Source organism: Aspergillus caelatus (assembly GCF_009193585.1).
Source record: "Aspergillus caelatus strain CBS 763.97 unplaced genomic scaffold BDV27scaffold_244, whole genome shotgun sequence".
NCBI lineage: Eukaryota > Fungi > Ascomycota > Eurotiomycetes > Eurotiales > Aspergillaceae > Aspergillus > Aspergillus caelatus.
The window spans coordinates 33,659-54,441 of record NW_022475507.1 but is presented as its reverse complement, the minus strand read 5'-3'; the positions used below and the strand labels follow the sequence as shown (position 1 = coordinate 54,441).

Here is a 20,783-nt window from a genome sequence, read left to right as displayed (position 1 = left end):
AAAGTCGAGGGAGAGGGAGGGGAAGACCACTTTGCCCAAGCCCTCCACCATATCTCCGTTTTATTTCGAAAGCGCTTCCCACTGAGGGGATCACTATGCTTCTGTTGTACTTTTATTTTTCCTCTTTCCATATCACTATAATCTTGAATACCGGAATGGCAACGCTAATACGAAAACAGCTGAGTAACAACATCTCAGGGCTTCGTGAGTTGTTAAACAAAATATTAATAGATTACTAGCAAGTTAGTCCAAAACACTAAATGATCCTATCGACAGAGACACATATATTTGATACGCTAGTCTTTGTGACTGTGTTTACTAGGTACTATATATGGCATGGTTATATAAATAGTAATGTAGCACATGACTAGATCCTGCCCTACCTTGGCAACATACTACGATTAGGAAGCAACACTCTCAATGGATGGATCATATATGGAAATTTCCTTTACTGCTGCAATATATATAGCATAAAGTTATAATATATGGTTAGTATTTTATCTAAAGTTTAAATGTCATGGAGTGCATAGAAGTAAGTGGCTTTGCCAATAAAGGCGCATACATCGCTGTGCCATCTAAAGTCGACTCGGCGTGAAGACCAACTATATAATAAAATGATGACTTCACCTGTAAGTTACTAATAAAATTTACTACTATTTTCCCTCGGTGAGATACAATGGTCATGTTCAATTGTAATTCAAAATCTGGATTTACTAGGGTTTGTTTGCTGCTGGTGGGGGTCATGAAATCTTGCAGACGGGGAGGTTATTGACTGCCAGCGTGTGTGACCATCAGTAATTATCGCTCCGGTATACAATATCATGAGCAGATGCGTCTTTCACAAAAGTTGATATATAGGCCCCACACGAAGGGGAAAGAGAAGTATATCACACAGGTATTGGTCTTCTCTCTAAATGTGTTTATGTTTATGTATCGAAATAGGAGGCCACCAAATTTATTGAATTCTGCATGCGATAGATCAGAACCGTTAGCAAGTTCATCCAGATACATTTACAAGCTATATATTCAGCTTACCGTTCAATGAGATGGACACCTGAAGCCGTATCAACGATACCGCTGACCTGACCGGGCTGTAGGGCAAAGGCAGCGTCCTCGAACTCCTTCTGCATTTCTCCACGTCCAAAGAAGCCACTAATATAATGTTAACTTCACATGGTAACGAGCTTATGGATGATAAAGGATGTACATACAGGTCACCCCTCTTCCTGGCGCTGCTACAGTCTGATTCTGACATCGCAAGATCTCCCAAGCTGACCTCGCCCGACTTGATGCGCGCTTCATGGCCACGAAGGATTTCAATCGCCTCCTCCTTGGACCGAGTAATCTCTGACTCTCTCCAGCTGCTGGGCCGTCTGCTCTCCTTATGCTTGACGAGAAGGTGGCTGCAGCGGATTTTCCCTTCACCCTGACCTGTGCCATCAGGCCGACTGGTGGGCCCGCTATGGTAGTTGGCCATGTAAACCTTGAGCGTATCCGTATCAGTGCCTGATGGAGGCTCCCAACGCGATTCTTTTGTCATGGGATTGAAGTAATAAGGGAGGTTCTTGGAGTTAGAATGGCGGACCTCCCATCCGGCAGGAAGACCTGTCTCAACCTAGAAAAAGCCGATTTCAAATTAGTATAAAGCTTTAATAGTGGTTGACCGTTGAGTGATTATGATCTAAAGCGTACCATGATGATTTTAGATAAGTGTGGTATGGGATTACAAGCTTTATTAAAGGAGGCTTTTCAGGATATGCAGGATTGCAGGAAATAAGAAGAATAAATGCAAGTAATAATTGCCGTGGCAGCTCCTGCGGGACAGACTGCGGGGGAAATGAGGGACAAACACAAAGCATGCAAACAGCGCCAACAGTACAAACATCATCAATAAGGCTGTGTCCGTGCACTCCGATCGTGACTAGTGCAACTTCCCTGTAGGCCTTCTTCGGACTTCCATCGCAGGTATTATTCTTAGTACCAGGCATTACCTTTCGCCACCAACATTTCCGTATAACGTGAACACCTTTCATATTTGCAACTACTTGAAATCTCTTTGAAATCTCTTTTCAAGCCTATCACCAAACTATTTGCTCGAGCTCCTCGACGAATCTTTAGCTTTCAGAAAAATGTCTGCCAGCCCATCTCCTTCCGCCGGTGGCGATAGCAAGACCAATGAACAGGTCCACTTTCGTTTTTGTCGCGAATGGTAGGCGCTACCATTCTTGGCCCTCTTATATTGACGATTTTGCTAATTGCGCTCCTATAGCTCGAATTTGCTTTACCCGAAAGAAGACCGCGTCAACAACCGTTTGATGTTTACGTGCCGAACCTGCCATGTCGGCGAGCCGGCAAGCTCATACTGCGTCTATCAAAACAAGCTCAACAGTCAAGTTGGAGACACAGCTGGTGTGACTCAGGATGTGGGATCTGATCCTACGGTTTGTCTCCCAGGTTTCTGTGCTCATTGCGGGGAGGAGATCACTTGTTTTTCATGCGGCCAGCCCTCTGAAGATGAGTTGTCCGAATATGATTACGAGGGATTTCCAATGCTTTGAGAAAGGGCTCCAATCTGTGTCATGGAGAGATTCCAAGTGATCTTGCAATTTCCGTGGCTAACATGCTCTTTCTCGTTCTAGCTTCCTCGGTCGAACAAGCTCTGCCCAAGCTGCGGCGAAGCCGAAGCGGTCTTTTTCCAGTCTCAGCAGCGATCTGCAGAAACCGGAATGGTGAGAGATCTTCTGACCGGAATCTTCAAACGAGTGACTGACATACTCTTCAGAAACTTTACTATGTCTGTTGCGCGTGCGGCAACGTCTTCGTATGATTTGGAACGTCTTTTTTTACCGTCGTGTTTTCGATACCCAGTATTGGTCCTTTTCAGCATGGTTATGGAGTTACGGCGATGTCCGAGTAATAAAAAAAGAAGTTTTTTTCAAGGGATAATTCTATTGATACAGAGTAGTTATGTAAATAGACGCTTCGCTTTCATAAGGATATTATACATGCATCGGTGCCAACGACAAAATTTTCGACCATTGCTTTCCTCGTAGTTCCGTAGCCACGACTCCTGTGATGTAGGTCAGAACCTAGCAATACAGGCATCAGGATAAGGATACTCACCGTTCATTCTTGTTCCGATCGGGTCTCCAGACTTGTTCACCAACACGCAGGCATTATCATCGAACTTGACAATGGATCCATCTGGCCTCTGCATTTCTTTCTTCGCCCGGACAACGACGGCATGACGAATATCTCCGCGACGGACTTTGTTTGCAATACCACTGTTGTTCGAGCTTTCGGGGCCAAAGTTCCGCTGTTTCTGAACCACCACGACGATTCGGTCACCTAATTCCCATCAAATCGATCGGCGTCAGAACTGTATCGGTAGGGAAAATTGAGAGAAAATTGAGAGAGAACGAGAGAAAACTTGAAACCTACCGACTGTGGCCGGCCGCTTCTTCTTCAGAACATTCACGCACTCGACAACTGCAGCACCGGAGTTGTCGATGCAATTCAGCATCGTCTGATGGGTGATTGTTAGCCAAGGGAGTCCAGAATTTCGGAAAAGGACAAAATCGCATGGTTACCTTTAGTTGAATCATCTTGATCGCATGCCCTGAGGGGGGAACGGCCAAAGTATCAGATAAAGGGTAGACTTATCCGTCCGAAAGATTTCCAGCACGTCCGGACCGGAAAGGTTTTGCCGACCACCGACCCCGGACGGCGGACGGGGCGCTGCTGCTGCAGGAGGCAGCGTCCAACTCATTTTAAGTCGCATTTATTTAATTAACTGGGCAACACAGCCGTGTGTGTCGTGCTTGGAGCCTCTTGGATAGTCGCCCACTTTCCCATTCGTGCGCGCTAACTTCCCCTGGGGGGCTTTTTTCTTCCTTTTCATTATGCCTGTTGAGCTGGATTTTTCTTATCCTATCTAATAATTGTTTCACCATCACGCTCTTTTCGAAAGTTCTAAGCCCCCTTGGTGTTAATAGTACTATTCCCGCTTTTTCCTATTGTTCCTCCTTTGACATATAGACACATCACTTAACACCAACCAATTAAGACAAATTCTTCACCACACCACAAATATTCTTTATATGGGAAATTGGTGAACTCGCAGATTGACATGCCGTCGTCGAAAGCAAGAGACAGTCCCTCTGTGGAGCGTCGCGACCGTCTTACTCTTGCGAAATTGGCCAGCTATGACGATGTCGCGACGGATGCGCTGGTTGACCGGGTACGCCATCTCACTCAGAGGCACTCTCTTTGGATTGTATCTAATATGGCTCACACCGCAGGCCTATTTCTGGACCAATACCCGCAAAAATCGAACGAAATATATTCCCGTGAGAGGGATACATGAGGATGATGTCGCTCGTATTCTCCTTCACGATGTCATTGTTGCCAAGGATTCTGCGCAAGCGGAAAAGCAGTTGCTAGCAATGTCCGGCATGAAGAAGTACTTGGCTAAGCTTCCGAATGACCGCGAAAAGGAATGGTTTCGCCGGCACCTGCGCAAGTACATACAAATGTATCTCCCTGACTCGCCCTTCGAAGTTACTACGACCAATCGCTACACGATTACCGAACATGAGGCGGCAATCTGTGCTAGAAAATTCATCAAACAAGGCCAGGAAATCAAGTACCTTAGTGGGACGCTTGTCCCCATGACCCGCGAAGAAGAGCAGGAATTGGATCTGAAGAGGAAGGATTTCAGCATTGTCATGTCTAGTCGGAGAAAAACGCCGTCGTTTTTTCTCGGACCCGCTCGCTTTGCCAACCATGACTGCAATGCTAACGGCCGATTGGTAACACGGGGATCGGAGGGCATGCAAGTTGTGGCTACTCGAGATATCTACATAGGAGAAGAGATCACTGTATCATATGGCGACGATTACTTCGGTATCGACAACTGCGAGTGTCTTTGCCTAACATGTGAACGGGCAGTCCGCAATGGCTGGGCACCTCATGTTGACTCCGAGGAAGGGTCAAGCAAGGCATCTACTCCAGCTTTGAACGATGAAGCGACATCTAACGACAGTTTACTTTCACCCAGAAAGCGCAAGCATCATTTAGATAGTGATTCAGATATCTCTCCCTCAAGTACGCCTAGGAAGAGGAGTAAGTTTACACGCCAGAGCTCTAAATTACGATCAGCAGTATCGCTTGCAGATTTTGCTCCTTCTGTTGGTTCAGGGTCGGGTAATCCAACACTCCAAGCAGAGACTTCAATTCTGCCTGAAACCACGGGAGCCGCAAGTATAACCAACGATACTATTCTACCTGCAAGCGGTTCTGCTGCGGAGGTCACTCAAGCGTGTACTACTGACTGTGATTCACCTTCGCTCGAGGCCGACGAGTCGCAGCACTCGTCAACGTCAACCACACCGACATCAATCGGTGATGTCAAGATCAAGGTGGAGGATACGGTGGAGGCTTCCCTTCCTGGGTCAGCCTCGACGACGGCGACCCATCAGACACTTTCCGTCACAGGCCAGCCTCACAGCGATATACACCTACCGGGAACTAGCAACGACGTGTTGTCAGAATTGTCCGAGTTAATTGAGACTCCCCAGAAACCGAAAAGGTCGACGGGTTCTCGCTGGAAGCATAGCGTTGTCCCATCGGTGGAGGAAGAGTCGCACCGTGTTCGGGTCCCTGGTGACTACACGAAAACCTCCAAGTTGCTTGCGCAAGCCTACGATCGATGGGTAGACTGCCATACTTGTAATGTTTGGTTTGTGCAGCAGAATTCATATCTTACTCGGCGAGAGTGTCCCCGCTGTGAGCGTCATTCAATGCTATACGGTTTCCGCTGGCCAAAGACGGATAAAGAGGGCCCAATGGATGACGAGGAGCGAGTGATGGATCATCGGACTGTTCATAGATTCCTGTATCCGGAGGAAGAAGCCCGCGTCTCTCGCAAAGATCGTGGAGTCAGTTTTGGCGTCACTCCCACCCCGGAATTATCTGAACCACGAACGGAGACCGAAGACAGTGAAGCGTGCGATGACCGGCGCAACACTAGAGCGAGCAGGAGACGGACTCATTCACTTCGGATGACTATGTAACGATGATGATGTGTAACCGATTAATAGGCAATGGTTGGATGCTGAGTAGGAGTTTCGGGTAACTCTTTATTTGCAGTTGGCGTTTGATTTATACCTGGACACGGTGCGATTAATAGGGCTTGTTGGGACTGGTTAGATGATCCTTTTCTTTTTCTTTTTTCTTTTTCCCTTTGCCAGTTGCTTCTTCTGGTTATGACGTATAGACCTCTCTTATCTTTTCAAAGTCCTTCGTTCATTAATTTTGTTATGTTTGCTGAACAACATCACGATTTGGGGGGCAGCAACTTCTTGCATATCTTTAATCGGGATATTTCAAGTCCCTTTGGTGTACAACAGACATATTAAGATTCCACAAGAAAACACCGAGTTTACTTAATTAGACAGAACAGGTGGAGGCTCCTTCGTTCTTGTTGATTCTTCCCCGCATTTATTCGACTGCACCCCGCGTATTTCATGGAGATTTAATGGAAGCTGGAGAATATTCCTGCACCAATGGCGTTCCGCTATGTCTCCGTTCCTCCAGCTTTAGTCCCTTCGTCTCTTGCCGCTTGAGTGAAAATACGATTCTCGGTATATTTCCCACCGATTTTGCAAAAAGGCCGTCTTGAAGATGAGTATAAAAGAGCTTGCGAGCATGTCTATCGTTTCCGCATGCGTTGGTCGTCGTGGTGAGAAAATTCATTTCAGTTATGGCGCTCCTCATCCACCATCTGCTTACTCTCTATTTCATTCTAACGATCTCCGTTGCCAGAGCTTACGAGAATCCTCTCATTAGCCTCGACTATGGAGTATTCCAGGGCAGATATGACTCGACCTACAACCTTTCGTACTTCCGTAAGATTCCATTTGCAGCCCCGCCAACAGGAGAGAATCGCTTTCGTGCCCCTCAGCCTCCCCTGAGAATACTAGACGATGTGTATGATGCCGATCAGGATTTTGACATGTGTCCGCAACGTACCGTTAACGGTTCCGAGGATTGCTTGTACCTTGGCCTGTTCTCCCGACCTTGGGATGTCCGCTCCGCCTCTACAGCTTCGACAAAACGGCCTGTTTTGGTGGTGTTTTACGGCGGTGGCTTTATTCAAGGGAGTGCCTCCTTTACCTTACCGCCGTCATCCTATCCTGTCCTCAATGCTAGTACCCTGAATGACTATGTGGTCATCTATTCCAACTACCGTGTGAACGCGTTCGGCTTTCTCCCGGGACGAGCCGTCAAGGAATCACCCATATCGGATCTAAACCCGGGGCTCCTTGATCAGCAATCTGTTCTGAAGTGGGTTCAGAAGCACATCCATCACTTCGGTGGTGATCCCCACAACGTCACCATCTGGGGACAATCCGCCGGAGGAGGCTCAGTAGTTGCTCAGGTGCTAGCGAACGGCCGAGGCAAACAGCCAAAGCTCTTTTCAAAAGCTCTGGCGAGCTCACCATTCTGGCCCAAAACTTATGCTTACTATGCTCCTGAAGCAGAGGCAATCTACGAACATTTGACCAACCTGACCGGTTGCGCGAACGCAACAGATACCCTTACCTGTCTCAAAGCAGTCGATGTCCAGACCATACGCGAGGCAAACCTAATCATCAGCGAAAGCCAGAAGTATACAACAAGCACATTCACCTGGGGCCCAGTCATCGACGGTGAGTTCCTCTTCGACACTCTTACGGAGGCTGTGGCGAGCAACTCGCTCCAAACAGATCTCGTCTTCGGGATGTACAACAGCCACGAAGGCGAGAATTTCGTGCCAACTGGCTTGCGCTCGCAGAACACGACCAATGGATTCAATTCTTCTATTCCCAGCTTCCACCAATGGCTGGTGGGGTTTTTGCCCGGACTGTCTTCCGAGCAGATACACCTTGTTGAGTCGAAGTACTACCCTCCTGTAGGGCGGACGGAGACTCTCAATCTGTACAACTCCACGTATGTGCGTGCAGGCCTCATCTACAGGGATGTTGTTCTCGCTTGTCCAGTGTATTGGATAGCATCGGCTGCCAAAACGGAGGGTTATGTGGGTGAATATACTATCTCGCCTGCGCAGCATGCCAGTGATACCATTTATGTATGTTTTTCTCAGCCCACAGTATCTGTATATTTTCGCTATATGGGTCATCGCAGAGATTTTACTGACAGTCTACCTTAGTGGAATCAGGTCAACTCGATCCAACAGACGGATGAACTAATATACAAAGGCTACGCCGGTGCCTTCGCCAGTTTTTTTCAGACCGGGAATCCCAACGCGCATAAGTTGACGAATTCTTCGCAGCCGGGCGTGCCGATGCTCCGGAGTACTGGCGATGAATTTGTTGTAACAGAGACTGGATTCGAAACTGCAGAGTTGGTGCTGCTGAAGGAGAGGTGCGACTTCTGGATGTCGATTGGAAAAAGGATTCCGGTGTAGTATAGCTTCTGGATATCTATGTGGAATCAAGAGGTACAGCCTCAGAGGCTATTAATAGAAGAGAGCGTGGGTGAATTTCGTATCTATACTTTACTATCTATTGTACAATATTATACATTTCATGCTTGAAGACGTGCTGTACATATATTTACTGTCCGTTATGCCAAATTGTCGCCATGTCCTAACGCCGGTCCTTGTACGTTGAAATTGATTGTGTCCATTTGACGCCCCTCAGATCAATGCTTGTCCTCTAAACATACCTTCACGAACTTCCTTCACAACATCCTTACGGTCCTTCTTTCCAACCAGCACGATACCGCGACCACGCTTGTTCATCCGACCGAGACGTCCCAGACGGTGGATGAAATCGATCGTCGTGTGCGGGACGTGGTATAGAATGACAGTTTTAACGGGGAGTGTGTCAATGCCTCGGGATGCCAAGTCGGTGGTAACGAGCACTTTGGTGTTAGCCAATCGGCGAACATTCTCGGCTTTGTTGTGGTTCTCGGGGAGTTCAAAGGGAATGGCATCCTCTTGACGTCTCTTCTTCTGGGCTAACATGATTTCGTCTGGGCTGGGTGGAGGTGCTGACTCGGTAAACTCGGCGAGAATCTCTTCTTGCTTCCGGGCGCTGGAGTCCCGAGAAAGCGACTGGGCGTCAATCCCCTTTGACCTCAAGAATTGGGCCACCTCATCGGCTTCCTCACGTTCATTGACGAACACAAGGATCTTCTTACTACTCGGTCCAACATAAGATGCGAATGGGTCCGAGGGCTCGGAATCACCAGCTTTTCCAATCGACCAGATCACGTCAGCGCAAGCCAAGTTTCGATTTCCTCGGTAGGGGTCTTTCTGGATGTCCACCACTCCTAGTTGTACACGACGTGGGATCGCATGCAGGTTGGGTGTAGTCAGTCTTTTGATGTCCGGGTAGCGCTTGCGTAGCAAATTATCGAGACTGCGGGGAATCGTAGCCGAGCACAGAATAAGCTTGCGGAGCGACGGCGCTACCTTACTAATAACTTCGGTCGTTGTTGGTAAGAAAGATCGGTCCATAAGTGAGTCGGCTTCATCGAGAACCAAGTGGCTGACCCGGCTCAGCACGTAAGGTTCCGTTTTGGCGATCGATGCAAGCAAGTGAGGAGTCGAAACGAGGATGTCGATACCGTCTGGGTTAAACAGGGTACTCTTGATCCGGCGAGGAGTCAAGTTGGACGAGATCATGCCAGATCGATATTTAACTGTGTGAGCAAGCGCCTTAACCTTGACACCTACTTGTGCAACCAGCTCTGACGTTGGCACCAGAATTATCACTCTCGGTCTTCCGGCATTGGACAGTGGTGGCTCCTCAGGCTCAAGATCAAAAGCCCGGTTCTTCAATCTCTCCTCTTTCTCCTTTGCCTTTCGCTCCTCCTCTTTCCTCTCGTTCTCCTTATCCTCAACTTCTAATCTTTTAACGGCGTCAACCAAAGGGAGCAAGTACGCCAACGTCTTTCCAGAGCCCGTCTCCGCTGCCAGAAGGTACTGGTCATAGTGAGGCTCTCCATCCTCAAGTTTAGTCCCTCGCTTTCCATCCGGTGAATCTTCCATAAGCTTGGGAATTGCGAGACGTTGAATAGGAGTGGGGGTGACATCGACCAGACCGGGAAGAGCTTGAGAGAAGATTGAGTGGCGAACAACTGGTAGGAGCGGGAAGTGATCAAAGCTGGTAATGTCGGCAATCTTAGATTTGACCGCAGTCCTACGGCCATAAGGGACAGGAGCAAGCGTGGTCTGCATCTTTAGAGCTTTGTACAAGGGGCTGTCGCTTTTCCGAGGTGTATCCGCCGCCTTCTCTCCCGAGCGTCTCAAGGCCGCTTGAGACCGAGACCGTGGCTCACCTCGAATATGAGCTTCGGTCTGGTTCATTCCTGACCATGGTCCGAACTTGTCTTTGCCCGAGCGTTTCTGATTGATCGATGACTTGGCGACATCTGGGGACAGCGCCATGCGAGCAGCCTTCCGACGGAGTCGAGCTGTGGCCATAGAGCGCGCGACCTGCGATACGCCCGAAGGAAGGAGAGTACTAGGGGTCCCGCTCCGGCAAAGCAGACATATTGAGGGACGAACCACTAGGGACATCCTGCCTAGCCGATTCATGGTGGTGAGACGTTGACGATGGGAATAGAATTTCCCAAATATGACGGATGATGAAATCTCCTCCTTACCCGCTTCCAAGAAAAATCCTTGGATAAGAAAATCAAGGCAGAAGAAGCTCGGGCCACCTGGCGATCCCACACTAGTCCAAGGTAGGTCTAGAGCGATCGGAGCCGCAACCTGGGCCCCAGGCGTCAAGGCCACCAATGCGCTCAGGCGGCGAGGCCGAAACAAGTGTTGCTATGGAGACTCCCGCCAGCAAATGTCAACATGGAACCTCGACCTCCACCATCGCCATCCAAGTCCCGATGTCTTACTACTTAACAAAGTCTATTTACCTCTTCATCCTTCGATCTCTTTGACAGTAACAGTACTTCCCTTCCGTGGTCCGGTGGTGGATGGTGTATTTTGGTTCCCCCCTCCTTGTATTTCCATTTCTTTTGTTACCCTATCTCTTCCCCATCGGACGTCGTTCTATATCCCTTCGTTATCGCATTTATTATCCCTACTATTACACGGAACAAAGGGACTTCAATATTAACGAATCGGCAAATATTTTTGGAACGTGCTACTCCTCTTTTTTTTTTTTTTTTTTTTTTTTATACTTCCTTTCCCCCCCTTGTGACGCATCATTGCAGGCCTGTTACGATATTTACGAACAAACCAAGCGCTTCCCAACTCAATTTCAATTGACTTCGTTCTTGAATTTCAAAGCGACTTTTCTTATCGGCTTCTGTTGTTGTTGTTTATCGGAATCAGGTAAGGCGCGTCATTCCAGCAGCAAGGGCCGTCAACGTCAAGGAATCTTATGTTTCATCCGTGCTATGCGATGAGGAAACAAGCGATACTGACATCTTAACCCCAGCGCTTTTCTCTCCTCACTTGTCGTGAACTGCATCATCACAGAACAAAAATTCCCTGTCAAGATGGGCAGTAGTACTGGCCAACGCCCACTTTCGGAAGTGAGTCCTATGGCTCAACGACGAAACTCGCCTGTCTGGAACCAAAACACCAAAGTACGTGTTTACTACTTTATGTATTATGTTTATTGGACTGACGATAGTCGCCCAGATGATGAGGAACAGTACCGACGCCTACGACGTCAAATCGTCCCCGCGTCTCTTTTGGCAAGGACGAGAATCTGGATCTCCATTCCCCAAAACCCAAGAAAATCAGGTCCCTTATGACCCCGAGTCTCCATTTTCCAGCTCGAAGCGACCATCTATCGAAAACTTGAAGCGGCAATCGCGCGTCAGAAACAGCAACATGCTCCGCGACTACAACCAGGAGTACGACCCAACAAATGTATATGTACCGCACAGACCCTTAGCTACAAGTCGGTCACCGCAGAAGGAAGCACAAAGCACGCAACCGTCGCAAATGTCAAACAGGCAAGAGGCTGGCCCAATAGGCCCAAGGCCGCCATCACCAAGCAAGGAGCAGGCACCTCCAGCAAAGTCTTCCTTGTCCCGTGCAAGCCGTTTTGGCGTCAAGGACATGGGGTTTGACCCAGAGAATGAAATCTGGTCTGATGCGGACAACCGACACGCTAAAAGCGTCACCTTTGATGCCGCCCCTCCTCAGGTCAACGAGTACGAAATGACAACGCCCGACCCATCTTCAATCGCCTCTGATTCTCGCGAAGGCAGCTATGATTCTGATGAGGACGAGTTCCCGGACATCAGTTTCGACCGCGACTCATTAACAGACCGCGAGGATAGCTTTGATGCCTCGCTCGAGGACCTCGAGAAGACCCCTGTCGTACTGCCTGAGGACTGGCGTTACATGAGTCCATCCAGTGCAAACGACGATTTGGTAAAAGAGGACGAAGACCCCTTCACTGAGGATGAGGAGAGCCACAATCCAGATCCCCGGCCTCCGTCGCGACAAGAGACATCTGAGAAACACGCTCCTGTTGAATCTCTAGACTCTAATGGCGAGCCTCGCCCCCTCCCTCCTCTCCCAGGGCGTACATCTTTCCCGCCAAATCCTTCGTCCCCTAGTAAGCTGGCTTCAGCATTTGAACTCGGAAGTGGTAGCCAGCGGGTTCTGCCATCCCCTCCAGGACCAGCTTCCTACAGCAAGTCAGATATCACCGAATTCGGCCATTCCTCGATGTCGCTGGAGGACAGGCTGCGCTTGATGGCGATACAAGAGAATGGACAGGAGGATGCTAAACCAGAACATCAAGATATCGAGCCGCATTCAAAGCCTGATGATGGAAATCAAGGCGAGACCGAGACTCACTCCAATCAACCGGAGCAACATGACACTGAGGCTACAGGTGAAGCTCCTGGAGCTGCCCCAGAGGCCTTCTCACCACCGCATATTTCCAGGGATTCCATCCTGCGTGACCTCCGACGGAGCGAAAGCTTCATGGACGACTCATTTGACGAGTCTTCCCAGATCCCTTCCAGCCCTCATTCTTATATGAATTATGACCCAGATGTTCCGATCCCGTCACTTGAAAATGATGATGATATGCTTCACGACGGCGACGATTACGATGACACCAATAGTGTGGTGATCAAACAAGAAGAAGAACATGACAACGATCTTTACGATATTCCCGATTATTATGAAACAATCCCGTCGAAGGATTCCTCCCTCAAAAGCCTGAAGGATAAGCTGGCTAGCGATGAGGATAGCCAGTATCCCAGCCAGCAGATCGAAGATGACCTGACAGAGAAAGGTAGCTCTCGGAATTCTGACGCAGGGCAGGCAACGCCCGTCCGTGCAGATCAGGATGACAAGGTTTTGACCGAAGAGACACCCCAGGAGACCCAGGCGGAGCCCGCCCCTGGATCCAAAATGTCAACCATAAAAGAGGCCTTGCAACGCCCAATAACCCCCGAGGGTGACGGTCAAATATCAGAACCCTCAACCCCAGATTCTGTGATCCGTCATCCTGTTGACGATGATAGCGACACAGAAGCCCCACCGGAAGAAAGTGTTCCTGACCCAATTGCGACCGTCAAAGCCCCCGGAACCGGTCTTAAAACACGGCCATCGTTGACCCCAGCTGATTTAGAATCCATGGCTGCCACTCGCCGTAGAATAAGCGGACAAAATCCCCCACCCATGCCCGGCCTCAGCAAGCAGCAATCCAATGAATCTGAACATTCTGCCCCCGAGGACACCACACCGTCCCAGCCTGCGAAGGAAGTTTCCCAACGACAAAGCAGTCTCGTGAAACTGGACATCCCGTTCAGTATCCAGGAAGAAAGCCTCGGCTTTGGTTTGGACAAAGAGTTCGACCGCGTCATTGAAAACCAAAAGGTTGCGTTTGAGATATCCCTTTCCCAATTGTACTCTCGCGCTGGGCCCAATAGACACGTGCAGAATTGCCTTGGCAATATTACGGAGCAAATCGCTAACGAGCAAATCCCTAAACAGAGAGGCTACCTCATGAGACATAACACGAAAGTTATCATTGCAAGCAGCCGCAATGAAGACGAGCCTGCCACTGCTCCTGGAGCTGCCCCGACAGACTCTAGAGGAACAAAGTCAGCTATACCCACACCCCGGAAAGCAAGCCAGCAAACATGGACCACTGTGCCTTGGAACGGACAAACTCGCCGTGCAAGCATTAGGCAAGCTAGCGGAATCCGCAAGAAGCCTGTTCCTGGACCTGTGCCCCCTCTTCCAGGCCAACAGAGCAATGTTCAAGAAAACCCTGCGACAATCGAAGAAAACGAGCCTGCTTTGAATGGGGCCTTGGATGAAGGAGAAGAGCGAGGTCGTCTATTCGTCAAGGTCGTTGGGATGAAGTACCTAGATTTGCCGCTGCCACGAGGTAAGTTCCCGATGCCACCATACGCATGAGCGACATCATCTAAATCTAATGTAGGCGAGAGATCATATTTCTCTCTAACCCTTGACAACGGTCTTCACTGTGTTACTACCGCTTGGTTGGAACTCGGAAAGACAGCCCCAGTCGGGCAGGAATTCGAACTCATTGTACAAAATGACCTAGAGTTCCAGCTGACTTTACAGATGAAGGTTGATGATGAAAAGTTCAGAGTCCAAGAGCCTCCTCCAACAGCATCCCCCGCGCGACAGAAGACGTCTACTTTCAGCAGGGTGTTTGCTTCCCCTCGCAAGCGAAAGGAATTGGATATGAAGCACCAACTGGCTTCCCAACAGCAGAAGAGTAAAGATGTCAACGCAGGTGTCTGGGAACGCCTCAGAACTCTTATTGCTAGGGACGGTAGTTTCGCTCGTGCGTATGTAGCGCTGAGCGATCATGAAAAGCATGCTTTCGGCCGCCCCTACACGGTCGATGTGGCGTGCTTCAATGAATGGGCTGTTGAAGATCAGCCAAGCAGTGTTAAGAGCAAGAAGAGTACCTCCAGCGCTACTTCCCAACGGCGACCTCCTTACAAGATTGGCAAGCTAGAGCTGCAGCTGTTGTTTGTCCCAAAACCAAAAGGTTCGAAGGATGAGGATATGCCGAAGAGCATGAACGCTTGCATTCGAGAAATGCGTGAAGCGGAGAGTGTTTCATCCCGTAGCTGGGAAGGATTCTTGTCTCAGCAGGGAGGCGACTGCCCCGTAAGTTTTCCTTTAAATCACATTCCCCATGAATCGGCTCACTGACATCTCGTTGGCAGTTCTGGCGTCGCCGCTTCTTCAAGCTTCAAGGCTCCAAATTGACCGCGTACCATGAGACAACTCGTCAGCCTCGTGCGACAATTAACCTCTCAAAGGCTGTCAAGCTTATCGATGACAGATCATCCCTGATGCAGAAGGAGACCACGACCAAGGGTGGTGGACGTCGCAAGTCTGCCTTTGCCGAAGAGGAGGAGGGCTACATGTTTGTGGAAGAAGGATTCCGTATCCGCTTCGGCAACGGCGAAGTGATTGACTTCTATGCGGATAGTGCTGCCGACAAGGAAGGCTGGATGAAAGTATTGGCCGACGCTGTGGGCAAGGGTTCTTCGGGAAGCAGTCAAGTTAAGCAGTGGACCGAGCTCGTACTCAAGCGCGAGCGTAGCGTCAAATCGAGACGGGAAACGACTGATCGGCGCTTCGATGGCCCTCCTCCTCCCCCACCCGTCAAAAAAGATAAAGATATTGCGCCTCCACCGACATCCACGGCACCGGCGCCGGCAGCCGCACCGCCACGGGCTAAACATCGCTACACTCAGTCTCAACCCGAAGTTCGCAGTGCGGACACTCGACGCCAGAAAGCCCGCTCCTTGATTTTCTAAACACACCAACAGGTTGGGTTGACTTCTTTTTCTCCTTCTTCTTTTAAACCTCTTCTTTTTCTTCTTCCCGTCTTTGATTCTCCTGTGTTTCAATTTGTCATATTGGCCTTGTCTTCTCATCCGTCTATCGTACATCCTTGATTTGTTTGCTTTTTCTTTTGTCTTTTTGTTTTTTTTTCTTCCTTTCCACTTCTTTTTCTCTGCGGTGTGGATGTACAACTGATGTATGACTTGACTTCCCTTTGTGTTTCCTTCTGTGCAAAGTCCGATTTTCACCAGCACCGAGCGTCGTGTTGCATTCTGTCGTACATTAATGATACATAGCGCCTTTCTCTTCCTCCGTCAATAATTGAGTTTGTTCTTTTTCCATGATCGACTTTGTAAATGAAGATATATGTCATCTACCTTGAGCTTGGCGAATATAACCGTATCCATGAAGAATACTGTAGTGTAGAATAGCTTGCGAATGATAGTCACATATAATATCCTGCGGACATGCGTACGAGGATATAATTTCCAAAGCCCCACTCAAGAAATACTCTCATAGCCCAAATTCCTCACTTCGGAGCTTTACACCCATAATGAGCTCGAGCCTAGCGAACGTTAGCTATAGTACTCGTTTTATTCTTACAGTGGATGCTACTGTCAACGAAGAATGTCATAAGCTGGATGTAATAGCTACTCATACGATACAAGGTAGTCACCAATCCCGCGAAGATATAACTAAACTATATATTTACAACCCTGCAGATTGGAACTCACTTTCCAACTTTATCAAAGACAAAAACTAAGATTACCTGCGGAGAGATTTGATGCATCTGTAGGTAAACGACAAATTCTTTTATTACTATGTACATATATAGCTGATATTTCAACCGCCCTCTTCTCCATTGTTGGGAAGATTGCCCTCATCTTCCGATTCTGCCTCAATCTCTGCTAGGGCTTCTCTCTGAGACTTTCGGCCCTTCTGAGCGTCTTCGGTAGCAGTCGAAGGTTGAGTCGTAGGTTTGGCAGCTGGAATGCCACCGGATGTAACATATAGGAATTCTTCTTGAGGGAAGTGATCGATATGGTTGAAAAATGAAGCGAAACTTATTTTTCCTGATGTTAGTTGAACCGTTTCAATGCATGAGTGGGATTTGGCCGAGAACTTACGCGTTAGTCTCCTCTTCCTCGCGGAAGATTCGGTCATAGATCTCTCTTTGCTTGAACTCGTTCATTTCCGTGGCATACTGCTGAAAGTCAATGGGCTTCTTTCCAAGTTCTTCGGCCTTTTTACTGTAGCCATTGAAGATGGGACGTTCCAGCAGAAGCCCTAGACCGGGTGCCTTGGGAATTGGGATCTTGGTCGGTCCATATGAATCAACGATCCGCTTGGGATCACAGCCGCAACGCACCATCAGCGTGGCCATGGCCACCATTTTACGGATCTGGTGCATCATGAAACTTTGACCGTGGACCTTAAGACTGAGCCACTCGGTGCCATTGATGATAATCGGGTTAGGGTCGACTTTGAATGATTTAATGTGGCGTTTTGCAGAGGGGTCCTTGTACAACTTCTGGATGGTGTAATTGTAGAAGTTCTTAGTTCCAATGTACTTGTCCAACGCCTCTTGTAGACGGGCAACGCGCGCGGGAGGAATACGGTAAGATCGTTTTGCGGTGTTGTATGCAGCCTTCACAGCCTTGACTGCGTCGATGATCTTCCGTCTGTGAGCCAGCTCGGCTTCGGTGAATTCGGGCTTTGCGGTGGCATCGGCTCCTCCCTCTGTGGCTTGAGTTTGTTCCTCGCCCTTCTCGATTTCGAATGATTCATCTTCGGGCTTCTCATGATAGATTGCATTCTTGACGATCTCGCGGATATCTTCATCCAGACTGTCGAGAACGGGTTGGATATACTTCGCATCGGCCTCTTCCCAGTAATTAGCGACCTCTTCCTGCCGGGCCTTGTGTGCCTCCAAATCACCCTCCCTTTCGGCGATCTCTAAGATCTTTTTGCCAAGGAAAGTGCTGGGATGCGGCGGCAAAAAGCAGTAGCTCGGCATCAGATATTCGTAGATACGAGAGTCGCACATCTGGTAGCTGCTGAAAGATTTGCTCGCGACCAGAATGCCCCAAACACGGATCTGTGGGCTAAGGTGTGCGTTGATCTTCTGAACAATATCCTCATCCTCAACAATCAGCTTCAAGGACACGACATTACCAGCCGCATGGACTCCTTTATCTGTACGGGCGCATCGCACCAGCGATGACTTTTTCGGGTCTGCTGCGTTAGCCTTGGAGATAGCCCCGGCAGCTACAAAGGCCGCGAAGAGATCGCCCTCGATGGTCTTCTCAGTTGCGCTCCTGTAGACGATTAGCATCCGTCCAGGTCAGACTGAATCTAACACTTGTCCGTACAATTGCATTCCCTTGTAGCCCGTTCCAGAGTATCCCAGAAGTACAGCCACCTTCTTCTTCGGCCGTCTCTGTTCATTCTCGATGTCTTCCTGGGAGAAATGTGTGGCATAGATTGGAGCTTTGACTTCCTCTCCATTGTCGATCTTCTGTCGTTTGGCCTCATTCTGTTTATCTAACCGTCCTCTCTTATCTAGCGTTTGCCGGCTTGCTTGGTTAGCCAGTGACTGTCGAATTTGTACCCCAGAAGCCGCGAGACATACCTCCACTCTGCCCTTCCCAAATCCCCCTTCTTACGCTTGCGATCAGCTTCTTCGGATCCGCTAGCTCTTCCTTCGTTATTGTCCATGGTTCCAATGATCTCCGCAAATTAGAGAGCGGCGTATGAGATGTGAAATGTCTCTGCGAGTTGACAGGCGAAAATGATCGACAAAGAAAGCCTGCCAAATATTGACGCGCAGAGACGTAGCTACGCATGAAGAAGCGGGTCCCGAGGGGAAAAACTTGCGTCGTTCGACACTTGAGATTCGTGCCTTTTCCTGGGCCTGCGATTGAATTTCCGTACGCTCTAGCCGCAGTGGGATTAGTGCATATATGCTCTTCCGCTAGGCCTAACTAGGGTAGCTCGTGTGTAGGCCTCAGGCAAAAATGGTGCCGCGGGCAGTTCATCCGCTTGTAGCACCGTTGTTCATCCTTACTTCCTTTTAACCTCGTTGTTGCTTTGGCTTTATATTTACTTTGGTGTTCCCAGCTTTCGCGTTGCGCGCTGTTGGATCTTTATTCAGAAATTTCATTCAGGTTCCTCCACTCAACATTTGGCATCTGGAGTGGGAAAAAAAGCCATGCTACTCGTTTTGCGCTGACCTTAGTTCGGGATATCAAGAATCTTTGCGCTCAGCAGCGATTGAAATCGCCCCAACACCGTCTCAGCAACCAAAGTCAAAGTCAAGCCTCACTTTTCTTTCCTACCAGGAAAATCCTCTAGATATCACCATGGATCTTGCAAATACGCTCATTCGGACTGTAGTCCGCGCCTTCTACGAGACCCGCCACATCTTGGTGGTTGATGCGCTTTTCATCCATTCCGTGTATGCTTCACTATACCTGGATTCATAAAGCGTTCTATCCTATTCGCGCCATCAGTTCTGACCGTGATTACCTATTGTGTAGACTCCATGCCGAAGACCTCGCCTTTCTCCTAGGCATGCAACAGAAAGATCTCCGGAAGCTATGCGCCAAATTGCGCGAGGATCGTTTAATATCAGTGTATGGCTGGCCTACAGTGCCGCGTTATGCTGGGCAGTGGCAGTGCTGACATGATCCATCAGTAATACACGAGCAGAAATCCGAGACGGTTCAACTCGCCCTGTTAATCGTGAATACTATTACATTCCGCTACACCCAGTCATCGACGCTATTAAGTTCAAGATCTCAAAGTTAACATCAACGATCAAGGCCCAATATACGCCAAGTGAGGAACGGAAGGAGTATATCTGTTTAAGATGCGGGGCAGAATGGACGGAACTTGATGTGCTGAGCTTGTACTCTGAGGAAGGTTTCGAATGCCAAAACTGCGGGGCTATTCTCGAGCGGACAGAAGATGTAAAGGGGGCAGAAGGGATTGACCGTACAGGCCATGAGAAGAACAGCAAGCTTATGGCTCAACTGGACACTATGCTGAAGCTGCTTAAACAAATCGATTCTGTCGAAATCCCACCAAACGACTTCGATACCGCTTGGGATCATAAGATCGATGTCGTGCGAAACCAGGCTACTCACCCGACACGAGCTGCAGTTGTTGTGCCATCCAAGAAACAGGAAGCTGTTCGCGGTAACACCAAGACTGATGCCGGGGCCCTTGAGATCTCGCTCACATCCAGCGAAGAAAAGAGCGCCGCCGAGCAAGCGGAAGAGGCCGCACGCAAGGCCGCCGTGGAGAAGCAGAATGCGCTCCCAGTGTGGCATACGCATTCGACTGTGTCTACAAGCGCAGGAAATCTCAATACGGTGAAGACGGAGACGGACGTCGACGTGAAGTCCGAGATCAAGGAGGAAGAAGACCGAAAGCCGGATCTCGATGCCCTCGACGACAAAGTCGCCGCCTACTATGCCGAAATGGAAAGGGAAAAGGCTCTTCAGGCCCAGGAAGATTCCAGCAGTGCAGAAGACGACTCCGACGAGTTCGACGAAGAATTCGAAGATGTTGGTGGTGTCTCTGCGAGCGACACTGCGTCACCGGCCATTGGCGGGACTGGCGCTGGCCCTACCAGTGCACCTACGAATATAACGTCCACGGGAATAAAGCGCGAGTTCGATACAGATTCTGGAACCAGTGCTCCTCAAACAGCTTCAGCAACACCATCTGCTACCGATGAAGGCCCAGCAGCGAAGAGGGTGAAAGTCGAACCGGAGATCAAGAAAGAGGAGTCTGATGAGGATGATGACGAGGAATTTGAAGATGTTTGAGGCAGCTTGATTCAAAGTATGCCTTGATGAAGGTGAAACTCTACCATGCAGTCGACTTCAGCCCCTTTCGGCGCAGGCGCCCGGGAGAAGGCGTTCTGTCG

The 20,783-nt window shown here is 49.2% G+C and overlaps 9 protein-coding genes across 9 annotated transcripts; 5 read left to right on the top strand and 4 right to left on the bottom strand.

The window, feature by feature from the left end:
• Positions 1-1,031: 1,031 nt before the first annotated feature.
• pin1 (peptidylprolyl isomerase ESS1) lies at positions 1,032-1,988 on the bottom strand (the record flags this gene model as incomplete). Its single annotated transcript, XM_032071022.1, has 4 exons — positions 1,032-1,152; positions 1,212-1,615; positions 1,728-1,826; positions 1,884-1,988. The coding sequence occupies 4 exons, from the start codon at positions 1,986-1,988 to the stop codon at positions 1,032-1,034; spliced, it is 729 nt and encodes a 242-aa protein (XP_031922882.1).
• BDV27DRAFT_135579 (DNA-directed RNA polymerase II core subunit RPB9) lies at positions 1,950-2,967 on the top strand. Its single transcript, XM_032068573.1, has 4 exons — positions 1,950-2,209; positions 2,270-2,441; positions 2,640-2,729; positions 2,783-2,967. Exons 1-4 carry the CDS (start codon positions 2,130-2,132, stop codon positions 2,825-2,827), a joined length of 387 nt encoding a protein of 128 aa, XP_031922881.1. The 5' UTR covers positions 1,950-2,129; the 3' UTR covers positions 2,828-2,967.
• Positions 2,968-3,708, bottom strand: BDV27DRAFT_135577 (mitochondrial 54S ribosomal protein uL14m). Its single transcript, XM_032068572.1, has 4 exons — positions 3,591-3,708; positions 3,442-3,526; positions 3,124-3,348; positions 2,968-3,070 (listed from the first exon to the last, which is right to left on the bottom strand). The coding sequence occupies exons 1-4, from the start codon at positions 3,603-3,605 to the stop codon at positions 3,000-3,002; spliced, it is 396 nt and encodes a 131-aa protein (XP_031922880.1). The 5' UTR covers positions 3,606-3,708; the 3' UTR covers positions 2,968-2,999.
• A 108-nt stretch (positions 3,709-3,816) lies between these two features.
• BDV27DRAFT_49829 (histone-lysine N-methyltransferase set9) lies at positions 3,817-6,474 on the top strand. Its single transcript, XM_032076782.1, has 2 exons — positions 3,817-4,240; positions 4,302-6,474. Exons 1-2 carry the CDS (start codon positions 4,130-4,132, stop codon positions 6,072-6,074), a joined length of 1,884 nt encoding a protein of 627 aa, XP_031922879.1. The 5' UTR covers positions 3,817-4,129; the 3' UTR covers positions 6,075-6,474.
• A 289-nt stretch (positions 6,475-6,763) lies between these two features.
• On the top strand, positions 6,764-8,470 carry BDV27DRAFT_162301 (putative carboxylesterase; the record flags this gene model as incomplete). The annotated part of the gene is made up of 2 exons (XM_032073366.1): positions 6,764-8,131; positions 8,213-8,470. The coding sequence occupies 2 exons, from the start codon at positions 6,764-6,766 to the stop codon at positions 8,468-8,470; spliced, it is 1,626 nt and encodes a 541-aa protein (XP_031922878.1).
• Positions 8,471-8,524: 54 nt separating this feature from the next.
• Positions 8,525-10,666, bottom strand: mrh4 (ATP-dependent RNA helicase MRH4). The gene has a single exon (XM_032068571.1). It carries the CDS (start codon positions 10,607-10,609, stop codon positions 8,702-8,704), a length of 1,908 nt encoding a protein of 635 aa, XP_031922877.1. The 5' UTR covers positions 10,610-10,666; the 3' UTR covers positions 8,525-8,701.
• Positions 10,667-11,532: 866 nt separating this feature from the next.
• Positions 11,533-15,819, top strand: bud4 (putative GTP binding protein (Bud4); the record flags this gene model as incomplete). Its single annotated transcript, XM_032073365.1, has 4 exons — positions 11,533-11,622; positions 11,678-14,402; positions 14,457-15,160; positions 15,220-15,819. 4 exons carry the CDS (start codon positions 11,533-11,535, stop codon positions 15,817-15,819), a joined length of 4,119 nt encoding a protein of 1,372 aa, XP_031922876.1.
• Positions 15,820-16,636: 817 nt separating this feature from the next.
• On the bottom strand, positions 16,637-18,793 carry BDV27DRAFT_135569 (pseudouridine synthase PUS2). The gene is made up of 4 exons (XM_032068570.1): positions 18,480-18,793; positions 18,220-18,423; positions 16,975-18,165; positions 16,637-16,910 (listed from the first exon to the last, which is right to left on the bottom strand). The coding sequence occupies exons 1-4, from the start codon at positions 18,563-18,565 to the stop codon at positions 16,691-16,693; spliced, it is 1,701 nt and encodes a 566-aa protein (XP_031922875.1). The 5' UTR covers positions 18,566-18,793; the 3' UTR covers positions 16,637-16,690.
• Positions 18,794-19,209: 416 nt separating this feature from the next.
• On the top strand, positions 19,210-20,682 carry BDV27DRAFT_162297 (putative transcription factor TFIIE complex alpha subunit; the record flags this gene model as incomplete). Its single annotated transcript, XM_032073364.1, has 3 exons — positions 19,210-19,304; positions 19,387-19,482; positions 19,545-20,682. The coding sequence occupies 3 exons, from the start codon at positions 19,210-19,212 to the stop codon at positions 20,680-20,682; spliced, it is 1,329 nt and encodes a 442-aa protein (XP_031922874.1).
• Between the last annotated feature and the right edge of the window lie 101 nt (positions 20,683-20,783).